Here is a 16,547-nt window from a genome sequence, read left to right on the forward strand (position 1 = left end):
TTAGACCTAAAAATTTAATTGGATCTAATTCAATTAATTATACACCTAATTTTTTATATTAACTTAAAAATATTAAAAAAAAAATACGTAAAAAATAAATATTAATCTTTATTTAAGTTTAATGCTAAATAAATATATATATTCTTTACAAGTTTAATGCAACTAAAAAATTAAAATATTTAAAACAACACTGTTAAGTAATAACATAGATCAAAACATATGAAACTAACTATACAAAACAATCAAGTGTTAGAGATTAAGAAAACAATTCAAAATATAATTATAATATACATTCTTTAATATTTTAATATTTTTTATTATATATAAATAAATATAAATAATTTTTTTAGTATATACAAATGTAATTAGATCGAATAAGTTTTTAATTGGATTTTGATATTACAATTGTAATTAAATATCTAATTTTTTATAATAGGATTTGATTTAATTAGTTCGGTTCCGTTCAATTTGATTTATTTGAATGTTACCCACCCCCATCATTTAAGATTTTTATGTGTATATATTCATTTCACCTATCATCTATGAGCAACAAAAAGAAAAGCTTTCATAATAAATAGTAATCACATACTTGTTAGCTTCATCTATGAATATTGAATACATTTCCAACTCCCATTTTTTAACCACAAACACATTGTATTGCTTGTTAGAGTCCACTTAGAAAGTTGCTTTATAATTAATATTTTGTATGTGTTTTGAATTGAAATAACTATGCAATTATCATTAGAAAATATTTATTTTAAAATGCAAAAAGTGTGTTGGGAAATATTACATTACTCTTGAAGGAATATGAATGTTACAAATACAACCAAATACAAAATACATATATTGTTTGAAGACTATTGAGAGCTTTAAGAATAATTAAAAAATTACAACACTTTTCAATAATAATATAAATAACCATAATCACAAAAATATGAAGAAAAAAAATTAAGAACACTTAAGACTTACACAACAAAGCTCCAAACTTTTATCTCCAAGATATTTATTCTCGTATACTCAGTCTAATATCTAAAAATGAATGTCTTTACAATCTTTTTCTATATTTTCAACATAATATCAAGTGTACGACAAATGAGCATTATAATTACTATTTATAGAGTTTCTCACTCTTATTTGAACTTTTTTTTTTTTGAAACACTCTTATTTGAACTTAATCTTAGCTATTACTAATAATTTAATAGGCATTCGTGAACTTAAATCGGTGATAGGAGCTATTAGAGTCGAGCACAACAAATTAAACTTTTTTTCTACTCCAAACACACTAAATATTATAAATTTCAATAATATAATTATCTAGTTAAACAAACACGTCAAACTTATTACTTACTCCGAAATGACAATCAGTTCCAATTACAAATCATCAACTTTTAGCACATAGAGAAATCTCTATACTAATTATTAATTAATATGAAAATCAATTTTTTTTCTCTAAAGCTAAAGAATTAAAAAAAGACAACAAAGCATATGAGTGTATGATACATGTGAATAAAAAAAGGTTAAAAGGCACACAAGAAAGAAGCATTTTGTCTCCCTAATAGCCACACTTTGTTACAAAAGAACAACTCACAAGAGGGTCATTGAACTTAAAAAGAGAAGAGAATAATCTAATAAAAAAATTATCATTAAAGTAAATATATGGGTAAACTAAGCTGCATGTAAACAATATTTGTGAAAAACCTACCTTTTTGGTTTGGGTTTTAAAAATTAAATGAAATAGATTCAAAAAAAGAAAATTGGTTGAATAAAGTCTTCATATTTTGCTCATTATCATAATGATGATATAACCCCATATTTGATGGTCTATTAGGACAAATTATGGGGTTTGAATGGGAGCGGCTACTTACTAAAAGGAGAATTATAGTAACTCTCTTTAATGGTCATCATTATTTGGAAGATGGGTAAAATAATAGGGTGGAGAGAGAGAGGTTGATTATTCTTGTTAAACTAAAATTAATAATATTATATTATTGAAAGGTTCATTTGTATTAAGGGTTAGTCTCACATTGTTAATGTGTGGAAATAAATTGTGATATATAAGATGAATGAGCTACTCCTCCCATTACCAATTGGTTTTGAGATAAGAACCTCATTCACCTTATATTTTCAAATTCTAACAATGCTGAAGAAAACGGTAGATACACCCAACAAAATAAAACATACCGTTCAACAGTATAGCATAAATACAATTACTTAAAAATAAAAATAAATTATCACGAAATTTCTCTACTCAAATCTAAATCTAAAAATGCAGTTCTTCATAAGCATGTCTTTCTTCTATTTTCATCCCATTTGTTAACTATCATATGGGTGCTAGAATTATTTTTTATTCATATGTATATTAGATATGTCATATTATTCCTAATTAGGTTTACTTTATGAAAAAATTAATTGACCCCACTTCATAGTTTGGTCAACTTCTTTATGAGGACTAATTTTTTTTTTTCTTGTTCAATGTTTTATTGATTTGAAATTATATTAAAAAATATGATTTTATCTTTTTCACCTTCTTCCTAACAACTTAAAAAATATATATTCACGATTTGAGAGTTTTGTTTTGTCTCTCTTTTTTTGAGAGTATGCATTGTGATCTTCTGTTGACTGCTATTTGTTCTTTTCTGGTTTTTGTCTGTGTACGTAATCTGTTTTGTGCGGTTCGTGGCTTTGTTTCATATGGCTTCTAGCAGCCTCAATATGGACGATATTGATGAACGTTGGAAAAATGTCCAACTTGAAGAAGAAGATGCAGAGGAGGTTTTTTATGAAGAAGCCGAAGAGGAAGACGATCTGGCTATTGACACCAGATGGTGTCTCGTTGGGCGACTGTTAATAGGAAAGGTTTCAGACTTTCGAATTTTTCAGAATCTGATGGTTGACTTATGGAGACCCGGTAAGGGTATGTATGCTAAGCAATTAGATCAGAACAGGTTCTTATTTCAGTTTTACCACGAGTTAGACATTAAGCGTGTTATTGAGGGTAGTCCTTGGACTTACGATCGCAAACCGTTGGTTTTAATCCGACTCAAAGATGGTGGTAACCCCCGCACTCTGAGCCTTAATTCTCTTGATTTGTGGCTACAAATTCACGATTTGCAGTCCGGTTTTATGAACATGAAGGTGGCTATGGATGCTGGGAATTATGTAGGCAATTTCATTGAATCGGATCCAAATAATTTCACTGGGGTGTGGAGGGAATACCTTCGGGTTAGAGTGACCCTTTCTCTTGATCTTCCACTTAAACATCGTATGAAGTTCCGTAAGAAAGACGGTAATTTCTTTCATGCTACTTTTCGCTATGAAAACGTCCCTACTTTTTGTTTCATTTGCGGTCTCATGGGACACTCTGAGAGGACATGTTCTCGTAGGTTCGATACACCTCCTCATCTGATTGTGAAGCCTTACGGTATAGGCTTAAAGGCTCTTCCTCGTCGACACCAGAATTTTGCTATATCACCATTCCTACGGTCAGGAAAAGCTTCTGCTTCTTCAACTCCTGGTGTGAACACCAAATCGGCTGGAGCAGATTTCGGGCAGCCAGCTAATCCGAAATTTATGAGAATATCTTCCCCTGATATCTCTCAATCTAAAACCAAAAATAAAGGGATTATGCTTTATGATAGTCAACATGCTGATGAGGAATTGACCCAAGCAGAATTAAAAAGGAAACGTTTTGCTGCAGAGAAGAGTAATGGGCCTACTGATACTTCGGGCCAGGCTGAGATTGTTTCAAAAAACTTGAATTCGGTGGGTTCTGGTATCCAGGCCCACCAATTGTTATGAGTATCTTGAGTTGGAATTGCCGTGGGCTTGGGAACCCACGGGCCAGACAATTCCTTGAGAACGTTGTTGTTCAAAAGAAACCCAAGTTTATCTTTTTATGTGAAACTTTGTGCAAAAGTGATAATATTGAAAGAATGAGAATTAAATTGGGCTTTGAGGGTGCTTACAGTGTTGATGCTAATGGTCATAAGGGTGGGATTGCACTTTTATGGAAGTACAGTGATGGAGTGCGGTTGCTGGGATTTTCGCACAGCCATATCGACATCGAAATTTCTACTCCAAATCTTCCTACTTGGCGTTTGACCGGTTTATATGGGGAACCAAACCGTAGCTTGCGGTTCAAAACTTGGCAATTAATCACCTATCTTCACGGTGAGTCTCAACTTCCATGGTGCATCATAGGCGATATAAACAACATAGGTAACCAAAGTGAGAAAAAAGGGGGCAGACTTTATCCTTCTTCTTTGATCACAGGTTTCCAAGAAGTGCTATGCAATTGTAATTTGACTGATATGGAACTCCGTGGCCATCCGTACACATGGGAACGAGGCAAAGGCACGAACAATTGGGTAGAAATCCGTCTCGACAAAGCTCTAGTTACTTCTCTCTGGCTCGATATTTTTCCTTCTGCTGTGTTATCAAACGGTGATGTCTCTTCCTCAGATCACACGCCCATCTATCTTGAACCTTCACCTGCTGCTCTTGCTGATATGGTGTATCAGTTCCGCTTCGAGAATGCCTGGACAAGAGAGCCTTTTTGTGCTCAAATCGTACAAGCCTGCTGGGATAAAAATGCCTTACTGCCTCTTCATGAAAAAATCTCTCTCTGCAGCAAGGAGCTCGCTGATTGGGGCAGAAACTTAACTTGTAATTTTAAGAAAAGAATCAGGCAAAGCAAAGCAAAACTTGCTTCCTTAAAAGGTAATTTTGACCCTTCTTCCATTGCTGATTTCGGATATGAACAAAATAATTATTTTGAGATTTTAGCCCAACAAGAGCTTTATTGGAAGCAAAGATCAAAGCAATTTTGGCTAAATAGTGGGGATAAAAACTCAAAATTTTTTCATGCTATGGCTAGTAATCGGAAACGCAGCAATAAAATTCAATATCTTAAAAATAGTTCTGGTGTTTGGACTGCTTGGAACAATGGTCTTGAAGAGGTAATGGTTGATTACTTCACCAATATTTATTCTGCTGGGATTGTTGATTGGAACCCGGTTGTAAATGGGGTTCATTGCAAGGTTACCACTGCCTAGAATCTTGAGTTGTTGAAGCCGGTCACTAGTGAGGAAGTTCGGCTGGCTCTCTTCCAAATGCATCCCGACAAGGCCCCGGGACCCGACGGAATGGGACCTGGTTTTTTTCAGAAACATTGGCATATTGTTGGGGAAGATTTGATTAATGCTACTTGTGATTTTTTTTCTTCGGCCACTTTCCCAAACCACTTGAATGATACAAATCTAGTGTTGGTCCCTAAGAAGAAGTCTCCAAGCTCTATGAGTGATCTCCGTCCTATAGCTTTATGCAATGTCTCTTACAAGGTGATTGCAAAAGTTCTAGCAAACCGTATGAAGCTTCTCATTGATCACATTATCTCTCCCACTCAGAGTGCGTTCATTCCGGGTCGCTTGATCTCAGACAACATCATGATTGCTTTTGAAGTAATGCACTATCTCAAGAGGAAAGTTCATGGGAAGAAAGGCTACATGGCTCTAAAGCTTGACATGAGTAAAGCCTATGATCGCGTTGAATGGGGTTACTTACAAGCTATTATGCTTCAAATGGGCTTTGATCACAGATGGGTCACTTTGATTATGTCCTGCGTTACTAGTGTTCGGTATTCTATTTTTCATGATGGTCATGTCATGGGACCTATTACTCCATCTCGTGGTATTCGCCAAGGTGATCCGCTCTCTACCTATTTATTTATTATCTGTGCTGAAGGCTTCTCAGCTCTTATTTCTAAGTTTGAGAGGGAGCGTTTACTTCAAGGTTGCCGTGTTGCTCAAGGGGCGCCAATGGTCTCTCACATGCTGTTTGCTGATGACAGCTATGTCTTTTGTCAAGCTCATAATGGTTCGGCTGGTAGTGTTTTGTCTCTGCTTTGGCAATTAGAAAATGCATCGGGTCAACAAATTAATTTGGCTAAATCTTCTCTTTTTTTCAGCCCCAATGTTCAAGCTCAGCTTCGGGACAGTATCTGCTCCATTCTTCATATTCCTGAGGCTCTTGAAAATAGTTTTTACTTGGGACTCCTCAACATTATCGGGAGAAACAAGAAAGGTATTCTTGGTTTCCTTAAGAACAAGGTTTTGAACAGAATCAATAGCTGGTCTGGGAAGTTGTTGTCAAGTGCGGGCAAGGAAATTCTCTTAAAGACTGTGGTTCAAGCTCTCCCTACTTATGCTATGAGTGTCTTTCTCATCCCACTTGGTACTTGCGACGAAATTGAGAAGTTAATGGCTCGTTTCTGGTGGAAAACAACTAGTAGTCAGGGCAATGGAATTATTTGGATGAATTGGGACCGTCTTTCTCGTCCAAAAGATGAAGGTGGCTTAGGCTTTCGTCTTCTCCATGATTTTAACTTGGCTATGTTAGCTAAACAGGGTTGGAGGTTGTTGTGCTACCCGGATTCCCTTGTCTCCAGGCTCTATAAGGCTCGCTATTTTCCTCATGATCACTACCTCTCTGCGGGGTTGGGGCGTAATCCTAGTTTCGTTTGGCGAAGCATCTGGAGTTCTATGGATCTTCTTTGCCAAGGGGTTAAAAGAACTATCGGTACTGGCTCTTCTACTAGTATCCTGCATCACCCTTGGCTCCCTGACTCTGGTAATCCTTACATCACTTCTTCTCATATTGGTCTTATTGGTCACACTGTTAGCTCATTGTTTTCTATTGATGAAAGAAGTTGGGATACCGATTTGGTTCGAGATATGTTTAATGAAAGGGATGCTAATTTAATTTTAAGCATCCCTCTCAGCTTCTCTGCTTCTTCTGACTTCTGGTCCTGGTCTAATGAAAGCTCTGGTCATTTCTCTGTCAAAAGTGCTTATCGCATCCTCCAAGCTTCTAAAGACCCCAGAACTGGTAGCAACAATTCAGGTTTTTGGAAAAACCTTTGGCAACTAAAAATCCCACCGAAGGTTCGTAATTTCCTTTGGCGTGCTGCATCAGGGAGTTTGCCGACCTGTGTAACTCTTAGAACCAAGCATGTCGATGTTCCACCTGTCTGCCCTGTCTGCCAAGCTGCTCCTGAAACAACCTCACATATCCTGCTTTCTTGCATTTTTGCCTCTTCTTGTTGGCACCATATAGGTCTACCTGCTGGAGTCTCTCTTGACCTCTCCTTTGCTAGCTGGCTGGATAGCCTCTTTCAGACTCTTGATTCTGATCGGGTCTGTTCGTTGGCTATGGTTGCGTGGTCCTTATGGAAGGCGAGAAACTCAATTGTGTGGAAAGATAAAGTTCTTACTGTTGCAAATGTTCTATCTTCAGCCCGCATTGCTCTTGATCACTGGCGTAAAGCTCAGGATAACACCTCTCTTTCTCATATCTACTTTGGTAGTTCTGATGATGGAGCTGAGCTATGGACTAAACCAGAAACTAATACAATCAAGGTCAATGTTGATGCTGCGATATTTGCTAGTGAAAACCAATATGGTTATGGAATGGTTGCCAGAAACAACTCAGGGTCCCTTATTGACGCTACAGCTCACTGCTCTAATGGTGCCTTCACTCCAGAAGTTGTTGAGATCATGGGTATCAAAGAGGCTCTAAGTTGGATCAAACGAAACGGTTGGCAACATGTGGTTCTGGAATCTGACAGTCGTCTCTATTCAAGCTATTCGTAGCTCTTTGCCTCTTTGTTCCATTTTTGGAAATCTAGCTCAAGACTGTCGTTCCCTTTTGCTTTCTATGCCTTTAATAAAAATCTGTTTTGTTAAACGATCAGCAAACCGTCTAGCACATGCTGTAGCTAGAATGTCACGGTACTTATCTGGTTGTAATATTTCTGTGTCTAATGCTCCAGTTGCTATTCTGGATGTTTTGTACTCAGAATGTTAATTTAATGAAGTTGATATTTCATAAAAAAAATATATATATATATATATATATATATATTCACGAAAGTAATCAAAATCATTTTCTATGATAATATATATTACATTCATATATTTAATATATTCACAAAAGTGAATATGTTAGTAGTGTTATCATTCATTAAGGTATCTTTGTCTCTATGAATATATAATGTAATAAAAGAGCTAGAGTGAACTAACTAATTTAGATATAAAATACCATTGCCATATATGTATGTATTAACATATATAATAATAATAACAATAATAGATAGGCTTAACTTTATCATTAGTTTATTGATTAAATTATTTCATTTTCATTGTTATAGAATTTTAAGGATTAAGTCACTCTCCCACCTTTCTTATATGTTAAAAATTATCATGACAAAGCATTAAATTAAAACAAAAAAGTACTTCAAATCAAAGAGAGCTTTAATGGGTGGTTCCGAAAATCTAAAGCAAGTTTTGAAAATAATTCACTTCCTTTAAAAGCATGATAATATATAGGATATTTATACCTCACCTAATTTAACTTTGGTTTGGAGAAAAGTCATTTCATATATCAATTTTTATTTATTATTCAAAAGAAAAAAAAAATTGAGAAAACATAGTATTCATTTACATTATTAAGTAATAAATAATTTCATTCATATGTATAACGATTTCGGTGATCATATTTGTAGTATAGCGAATCTTTGGAGTTCAATCACATCCCCAACTTTAAAAATAAAAATTATGGGATACAATGAGATAAATACGTAAATTATGATTTCGACTAAAGCCAATAAGCAATTGAATAAGATGAAAGTCCTTAATACTACTCGTTGATTTCCCATATGAAATAAGAAACGATTTCGAATGAGATTCAAAAATGAAGGGCACCACCCAATCTTAATTCTTGTTGTTTATAAAACCCAAGGAGTACTTAATTGTAAAAAAAAAAATTAAGACAAGGATCCTCAAGCAAGATAAAACCAATGAAAAATGTTAAAAGGCACTTATCATGATGACTATATCACTTTTGTGAGCTGTTATATCGTTATTAGTACAATTTAATATCAAGTTTCTCTTATTATATTTCAATAAAAATCATAGAAAATTATTTACTATTTATAGGGTATCACTTTATAATAGTATTAGTCATTTTAGTGTCTTATAACAGTGCTCGTAACTAATCGACTGTACAACTGCATAAACATTACATAATTAGATAAAAAGAATAGTGGGATGGATGTTAGTTAGTTAGGGTGTCATCCTATGATCATCATGGTGATTTGATTAAATCTTGATCTTTGTTCATGAAATTAATCTTTTATTTTTCTTTTTTCTTCTTATTGTGTGTGTTTTCCTATTATTGGCCAAAAACAAGTAAGAATTTAGTAAATGTATGCATCATATAGATGAAGTCAAATGAATTGAAATTTAGAGTGTATAAGTGATTGAATTGATTTGATGTAGTAGCTAAGGTTGAGTTTTTGTTAAATTATGGTTGTAATTAACTAGTGTTGATGTGAACCAAAAAAAACCTCCACAAAACACAAATCAAGGCCTACCAAATTAGTGAGTTTACATGATCATTTTTTGGGAAATTATATGTTACTAATTGTGTGAATAGTTTTATGTTATAGTATAGTAAAAATTTGTTACCATTATTTTTTTGCATATCACGAATCTTTGGAGTATGAGAATTATAGAAACAATTTTATAGTGAAAAAAAATAGTAGTGAAATATATTTAACAATATTTCAAAATTGAACCGCTTATATGTCAATATTTGATGGACAAAGTTTTTGGTGTCAAAGAAGTTTTAAGTTAATTTAAGAATTATCCAGGTTGTGTTTGAATCAATTGAAGAATTAGATTGGGTTGTATTTAAAAAGTTATGAATCGATTGATAAATAATTACTTAAATATAGCATTATTTTTGAAATGAAACTTTGAGCTCATACGAGTCATGTGTTGAGAACGATAATTGAATTTTATAAAATCTAACCTCTTAACTAAATTACCTAGGATGCCTATGCCCATTAAAAATTGTGAAGCCACCCGAATAAATATTCAGACACTTGTAAATTCTCCTTTTATCTTTACTTAGTCTAACTACTTATTATTTATCAAGTTGTTAAATGTGTTCTAGCCTCGTTCCTATATTTTTTTACTTTTGGCCAAGTTATTCATGATTGTCAAAATTTAGAGAATGTTTTTATGTGTTTGTTAAGTAGTATGCTAATACTATTGCTCATTAGTTTGTGTTATTACTAACTGTATTATTAGAGTAAATAATTGTGCCTCTGACTTGCTGGCTTCGTTTGATTAAGTTTATACTTTGCTTATAACCAGAAGAATAAGATAAGTATAAGCTTTGATTTATTTTTATAATTTCCATCCATACGATATTTTTTTTTTACTTTTTTCACTTTTATGTTTCTTTAATATATATTTTTTTATTTTTATACAAGTTGTTTTTATTTTGGGGTTATATTGTTTCTATTTTATAAAATTTCATTCTATTTTGATATTATGCTGTTTCCAATTCAAGATTATACTGTTTTTATTTTTATAAATGAATAAAAAGTCAATTATAAAAGTACAAATAAATAAAAAATCATTTGTAAAAGTATAAATGAAAAAGAATAACTATTATATGAAGATTTTTTTTCAAATAAAAAGTACTTGTTTGGATATCATTAAAATTATTTAATTTTAAAAATAGTTTTTAAATCCTAGCTTCTTACTTTTTATTTTTTGTTGAAACACCTATAGAAGTTTTTTTTTTTGATTAAGAAACACCTATAGAAGTTAAACCAAATAGGATCAATCCTTTTTTTTTTTGTTATGCATTGTTCTTATTGATAGGCTTAAGGTTTAATCTTTCTTTAAAAAAAATGGGTCCAAAAAGTGTCCCCAAACCTTGGACAAATCTCACATAACTATTACCATTCTCCTTTCTCCTCATTCACTCCTTCTATCTCAATTTCATAAAAACACAACAAATCCTTATTTAGTAACATTTCTTAACAAGTAACATGATATTATATATATTGGTATTAAAAAAAAAAAAGCATGATATTATATTTTTAATGTTCATTGCTTTCAATTTTTTTTTCCTAACAAGTATGGAAAATGTCTTTTTTCTTTTCCAAATAACACATTTAGAAGATCCTTTTTCAAATTTCTCTTATACACCATACCATTACCATAGCACAAAAATGAGTAGTTCAACTAAAATGAGCCCAATAAGTAGGCCTAATATGGTTACATTTCACAAGGCCCACATAAATGACTTCTTCACTCTTATTCAACTAAACGAGCTTAATAAGTAAGCCCGAAATGGTTTCGGCCCATCCAAATGGGCCCGATACGGTTGAGACCTCTCTTCTTCTTCTTCTTCTTCTTCTTCTACGAAGTGAAACAGTGAAGACATTCCTCCATTGTTGCAGAGATTAGAGAAGAGAAGAGTTATTCCTCCATTACCTCTTCCAACTTCTAATGGAAGATCCTCAGAACGTCAATGGAACATCTTTGGCTGAAATGACGGAGACCGAAGACGATGTCACAGTCGTTCCACCTCCCAGAGCTCGCCCCAAGCGTCCTCTCCAGTTCGAACATGCCTACCTCGACGCACTTCCTTCCGCCAACATGTATCACCTACTTTATTCTACTCTACTCTACTCTGCTCTGCTCTTCCTTTCTTTATTTTTCTTTTTTAGGGTTTAAGATTTTCCGTTTGAGCTCTGATTCAGACTTTTTTACTTTTATTTTTAGGTATGAGAAAAGTTATATGCACCGTGATGTGGTTACGCATGTTGATGTGTCCTCTGCTGAATTCATCATTACTGGAAGTGCTGATGGTAACTTACTCTAATATCACATAATTTTCTTCATTTTACAGTAATCAGCTGGAGAATTTAGTTCTAATTCATTCAGAATTATGATTATTTTGGTCTAATTTCCATGCTCACAACGTTGAGTTTAGTATAGTATCTTCTTTTGTAATGGTAGTGGACAATGATAGTGAAAGTTTAGATGTTCAACAATATTTTATGACTAAGGGATTTAACAAAACTGCTTTGGTTAGATCATTTCTTTGCCTCAATGGGTAATAGTTTGAGGTAAGATGACATGTTTGACTTGGGTGAATAATATGAGATGTGTTGGGTGGCCTTATAATTTCACTAAACACCTACTCCAATGCTACTTATTTCTTCCACTTTTTTCATTTCCGTGGAGTGGAGGACTGGGTCACTTTCAGTGTTACATGATCTTGATTTATAATATGATAACTTATCTGGAAACTTGTTGTTTATAATTACACTTTTTCTCTTTTGTCATTTGATTCACCAGGACATTTAAAGTTTTGGAAGAAAAAGGCTGTCGGTGTTGAGTTTGCCAAGCATTTCCGATCCCACCTTGGTCCAATTGAAGGCTTATCTGTGAGTTCTTCATCCTTTAAAGACTAAAGTTTCTACTGCAATATTTTTCTGATGTAGAGTCAGAATTAAGCATGTTTTGTCATTTTGATTTTGAGTAATGAGTACTTAATTGCAAATTTGCAAATTTGCATGTGAGGGAATAAGTTAGTATTTTCATCATACTCCATCACTGGACAACCTTGTTGTGTTACGCACTCCATGGCTGCAACCTACATTGCAGATTAAGGTGCAAGTACCATCGTTCATTGTGAAAGGGGTAGTTGAAATTCTTGATAGTTTGACATGTGCTTACCATTTGGTTTGCGGTGTTCGATTATTCAACAACGATCAATGTTGTTATTGAGGAGCAAATTGATTAGTTGCATTTATCATCTGAGTTTTTTGTTTGTTCTAATAATAGGAAAAATATTGTTATTAGTTTGACATGTGCTTACCATTTGGTTTGCAGTGTTCGATTATTCAACAACGATCAATGTTGTTATTGAGGAGCAAATTGATTAGTTGCATTTATCATCTGAGTTTTTTGTTTGTTCTAATAATAGGAAAAATATTGTTATTAGTGCAGTCCTCAACCATGACTTGGTTCAGCCATGCAGGTTAGTTCTGATGGTTTGCTTTGCTGTACAATTTCAAACGATCATGCTGTCAAGATATACGACGTAGTCAACTACGATATGATGGTGATGATTCGCCTCTCCTTTACTCCTGGTGCTGTCGAGTGGGTCTACAAACAAGGAGATGCAAAAGCAAGGCTTGCTGTTAGTGATCGAAATTCAAGATATGTACACATATTTGATGCATGGTCTGGTTCAAATGAAGCTATCATTTCCAAAGAGGTAACACTAGTGACTTGAGGAGCATAATTATTAACCCTTCATAATATTTCAGCTATCTTTTAGTTTTTATGTAAAGTATTTTACACAGCTGTTATTTCCTTACTTTTTCTCTCAGGTACACTTGGAACCTGTGAAAGTTATGAAGTACAATCAAGTATTTGATACAGTAATTTCAGCTGACACTAAAGGAATGATTGAGTATTGGAGTCCTGTCACATTGCAGTTCCCTGATGATAAGTAAGTACACTGTGCTCCAACTTAAGTTTTTATGAAGACTTATTTTTGGTCTGTAAATTGTGCATGAGATATGAATTTTGGTCTTATTTTAATAGAAAACTCTCTCTGGCATATTGCTCTGGTTTCGTAACTACTAATTTACCACTAATATAAACTATAATCTTCTTTGCATGCTTGCAGGGTCAAGTTTAGATTCAAAAGTGACACTAATCTCTATGAAATTATAAAGTGCAAAACTACTGTCTCTTCAATTGAGGTATTTTGGTCTATCTTTTTCGAGTTTTTGCTTGCAGATGGATAATGTTTTCCTTCATAAAAAATATGATAATTTTCTATTTATTATCTTAGGAATTTCTCTCACTTCGTTTTTGGTATTTTATTTGACCTAAATAATTGTTATGTATGACAAAACAATTTACATTATTACTGATTTACAATGAATCTGATGTTCTTTAGGTGAGCCCCGATGGTAAGCAATTTTCAATTACGTCGCCGGATCGACGGATACGTGTGTTTTGGTTTGAAACGGGTAAACTAAGACGCGTATATAATGAATCTCTTGAGGTAAAATTATTTCTTTGTAAAACCAATACTTTAACAACTCCAAGAACAAGAGTTGAGGATGTATTATTTTATATTGAAATTCCTGAACACTTGTATTTGTCAATTTTCTTGTGTTGTTCAGGTGGCCCAAGATGTTCAGAGAAGTGATGTGCCTTTATACCGACTAGAAGCTATTGACTTTGGGCGAAGAATGGCCGTTGAGAGGGAGATTGAAAAAACAGAAAGTGCCCCACCGCCAAATGCAATTTTTGACGAAAGCTCAAATTTTCTTATTTATGCAACCCTGATGGGGATAAAAGTAAGATTATTGTTCTGAAATCAGACTGTACTATCATCAAGTATGCAATCCCCTGCTTCCCATCTAGTGGGAGACTTTTGTTTACCTTATATGTTTTTGCCCTAGGGGTATCAAAAATTGACATTTTCTTTTTCTATTTCTCCGTACTCGTAGGTGGTAAATCTACACACCAATAAAGTGGCTCGAATACTTGGAAAGGTGGAGAACAATGATAGGTTCTTGAGGATTGCCTTATATCAAGGTGATCGAAGCAGTAAAAAAGTTCGAAAAATTCCCGCAGCTGCAGCAAATGCAAATGAAAGCAAAGATCCTTTGACAGATCCTACTCTTGTATGCTGTGCTTTCAAGAAGCACAGAATTTATCTATTCAGGTACTTATATTCTTCTGAACCATTTTTCGAACACTTTAACATTTTGCTTTCTAAAGGCATGTACTATAGTATAAATTCACTTAGATGGATAGTTGTCGTGCCCTTGTCTTCCATATGAAAATTTGAATGAAGCATTTTTATCTCAGACCATCAATGGTGCTTCTTACCTCTAGTTTTAGTTATAATGAATTTGGCTGCTTTAACAAAGAAGGAAAATTATAGTGAAGATTGGATTGTATGTATAAATATGTCATTTGATGTACTCTTTGAACATTTTAAGTCGGAGAGAACCTGAGGAACCTGAAGATGCAACTAAAGGAAGAGACGTGTTCAATGAAAAACCACCTGCTGATGAACTTTTGGCTGTATCGGATATTGGCAAGTCTGCCACAACATCTCTTCCCGAAAATGTGGTGGGTATTTTTTTTTTTTGTGTTTAAAAAAATAAATAATTGCAATCTTTTGATGCATAAAATTGAAGAAATGTTGCTCTATAATTTTTTTGGCTGGATTTTTATTCTTACTCAAGAAAGTAGGTAAAAGAAGATAATAAATGATACGTAAGGAGAGAAAATGTAGGCTAGTGTTTTTTTCCGATTCAATGATCATATTTTCCATTTTTTTTGTACTTACAACATGTGTATGTCCATGCCAATTATTTTTGGACAAAAAAGAAATGCTTGTATTTTGAGTAATTGAATCAGTGTGTTGGTTTTCTAATTTCATGCCCTATTCCGCCAGATTATGCATACCACGATGGGTGATGTACATATGAAATTATATCCCGAGGAATGTCCAAAAACCGTGGAGAACTTCACTACTCACTGTCGGAATGGCTATTACGATAATCTTATCTTTCACCGGGTCATCAAAGGCTTCATGATACAAACTGGAGATCCTTTAGGAGATGGCACTGGTGGTCAATCTATTTGGGGTAGAGAGTTTGAAGATGAATTTCACAAGAGGTAATATGATTTTTTATTTATTTATTCATTATTATTATTTTCAACTGGAACATAAATTTTTGTCTTATATTCATATTTATTTACATAATTTTTGTATCTGCAGTTTGCGACATGACCGACCGTTCACAGTATCCATGGCTAACGCAGGACCCAATTCAAATGGATCTCAATTCTTTATCACCACAGTGGCTACCCCTTGGCTGGATAACAAGCATACCGTTTTCGGCAGAGTTATAAAGGGAATGGATGTTATACAGGTATAGTTGTCAACGATGCACCTTTCTCATCATGGAAATGAACTTTGAAAAACTACAGTAATGTTTTCCGTTTTCTGACAATCTGTTGTTGACATGACAGGGTATAGAGAAAGTGAAGACAGACAAATCGGACAAACCCTACCAAGATGTAAAAATCCTTAATGTGACCGTCCCCAAGTCTTAGGTTTTGTGTTCTCCCTCGTATTCTTTGTTTGGCTTCCGATCCCCGACAAACATTGGTGTCAGGTAATATATTTCCACCGTTTTCATGTTGCTATTAATCGTCATCAAATGTAGAAGGATCTTTTGCATACCGGTGGGAGAAAACCCGAAGCTAAATGACTAATGTCTAGGCGAGGAAAACATGCGAGTTATCGGCTCTTGAAAGTGAGACAAGAGATTTTACATTTAGCAATTACATTTTGAGTCAACTTTCATGTTTTATTTCTAAACATTTCGATTTCGTGTAAGTTGGCTTTTGCTGTTTCTTTAGCTCTCTGTAAAACATGGTTATGATAAGTAAAGTTTGTTTTGTTTAGAACCATTTTCAAAGGAGAGGACAATAATTAAACTTTTGAGTAGAAGAACAATATTTTACCAATGAATTGAGTTGCTAAGAGAGGTTTTGAGACGATGAGTCTGTATGATTAGATTTAAATATTTGTAATCAGCTATCAATTTTTTTATTACTTTTTATAGATTGTTAACA

At 33.8% G+C, this 16,547-nt stretch overlaps 1 protein-coding gene across 2 annotated transcripts; it reads left to right on the plus strand.

Annotated features, from left to right (window-relative positions):
- Positions 1-11,233: 11,233 nt before the first annotated feature.
- LOC115719702 (peptidyl-prolyl cis-trans isomerase CYP71) lies at positions 11,234-16,527 on the plus strand. 2 transcript variants are annotated; one of them, XM_030648848.2, is made up of 13 exons: positions 11,234-11,518; positions 11,643-11,728; positions 12,222-12,310; positions 12,907-13,146; positions 13,262-13,383; positions 13,564-13,639; positions 13,840-13,947; positions 14,069-14,245; positions 14,399-14,616; positions 14,897-15,029; positions 15,358-15,581; positions 15,685-15,838; positions 15,939-16,527. In XM_030648848.2, exons 1-13 carry the CDS (start codon positions 11,367-11,369, stop codon positions 16,020-16,022), a joined length of 1,863 nt encoding a protein of 620 aa, XP_030504708.2. In that variant the 5' UTR covers positions 11,234-11,366; the 3' UTR covers positions 16,023-16,527. The 2 variants fall into 2 exon arrangements, with proteins under 2 accessions (XP_030504708.2, XP_030504709.1); XM_030648849.2 differs by lacking the exons at positions 11,234-11,518; positions 11,643-11,728 and having other exon boundaries at positions 12,218-12,310; positions 12,899-13,146.
- Positions 16,528-16,547: the final 20 nt, after the last annotated feature.

Source organism: Cannabis sativa, chromosome 2, assembly GCF_029168945.1.
Source record: "Cannabis sativa cultivar Pink pepper isolate KNU-18-1 chromosome 2, ASM2916894v1, whole genome shotgun sequence".
NCBI classification, from domain to species: Eukaryota; Viridiplantae; Streptophyta; class Magnoliopsida; order Rosales; family Cannabaceae; genus Cannabis; species Cannabis sativa.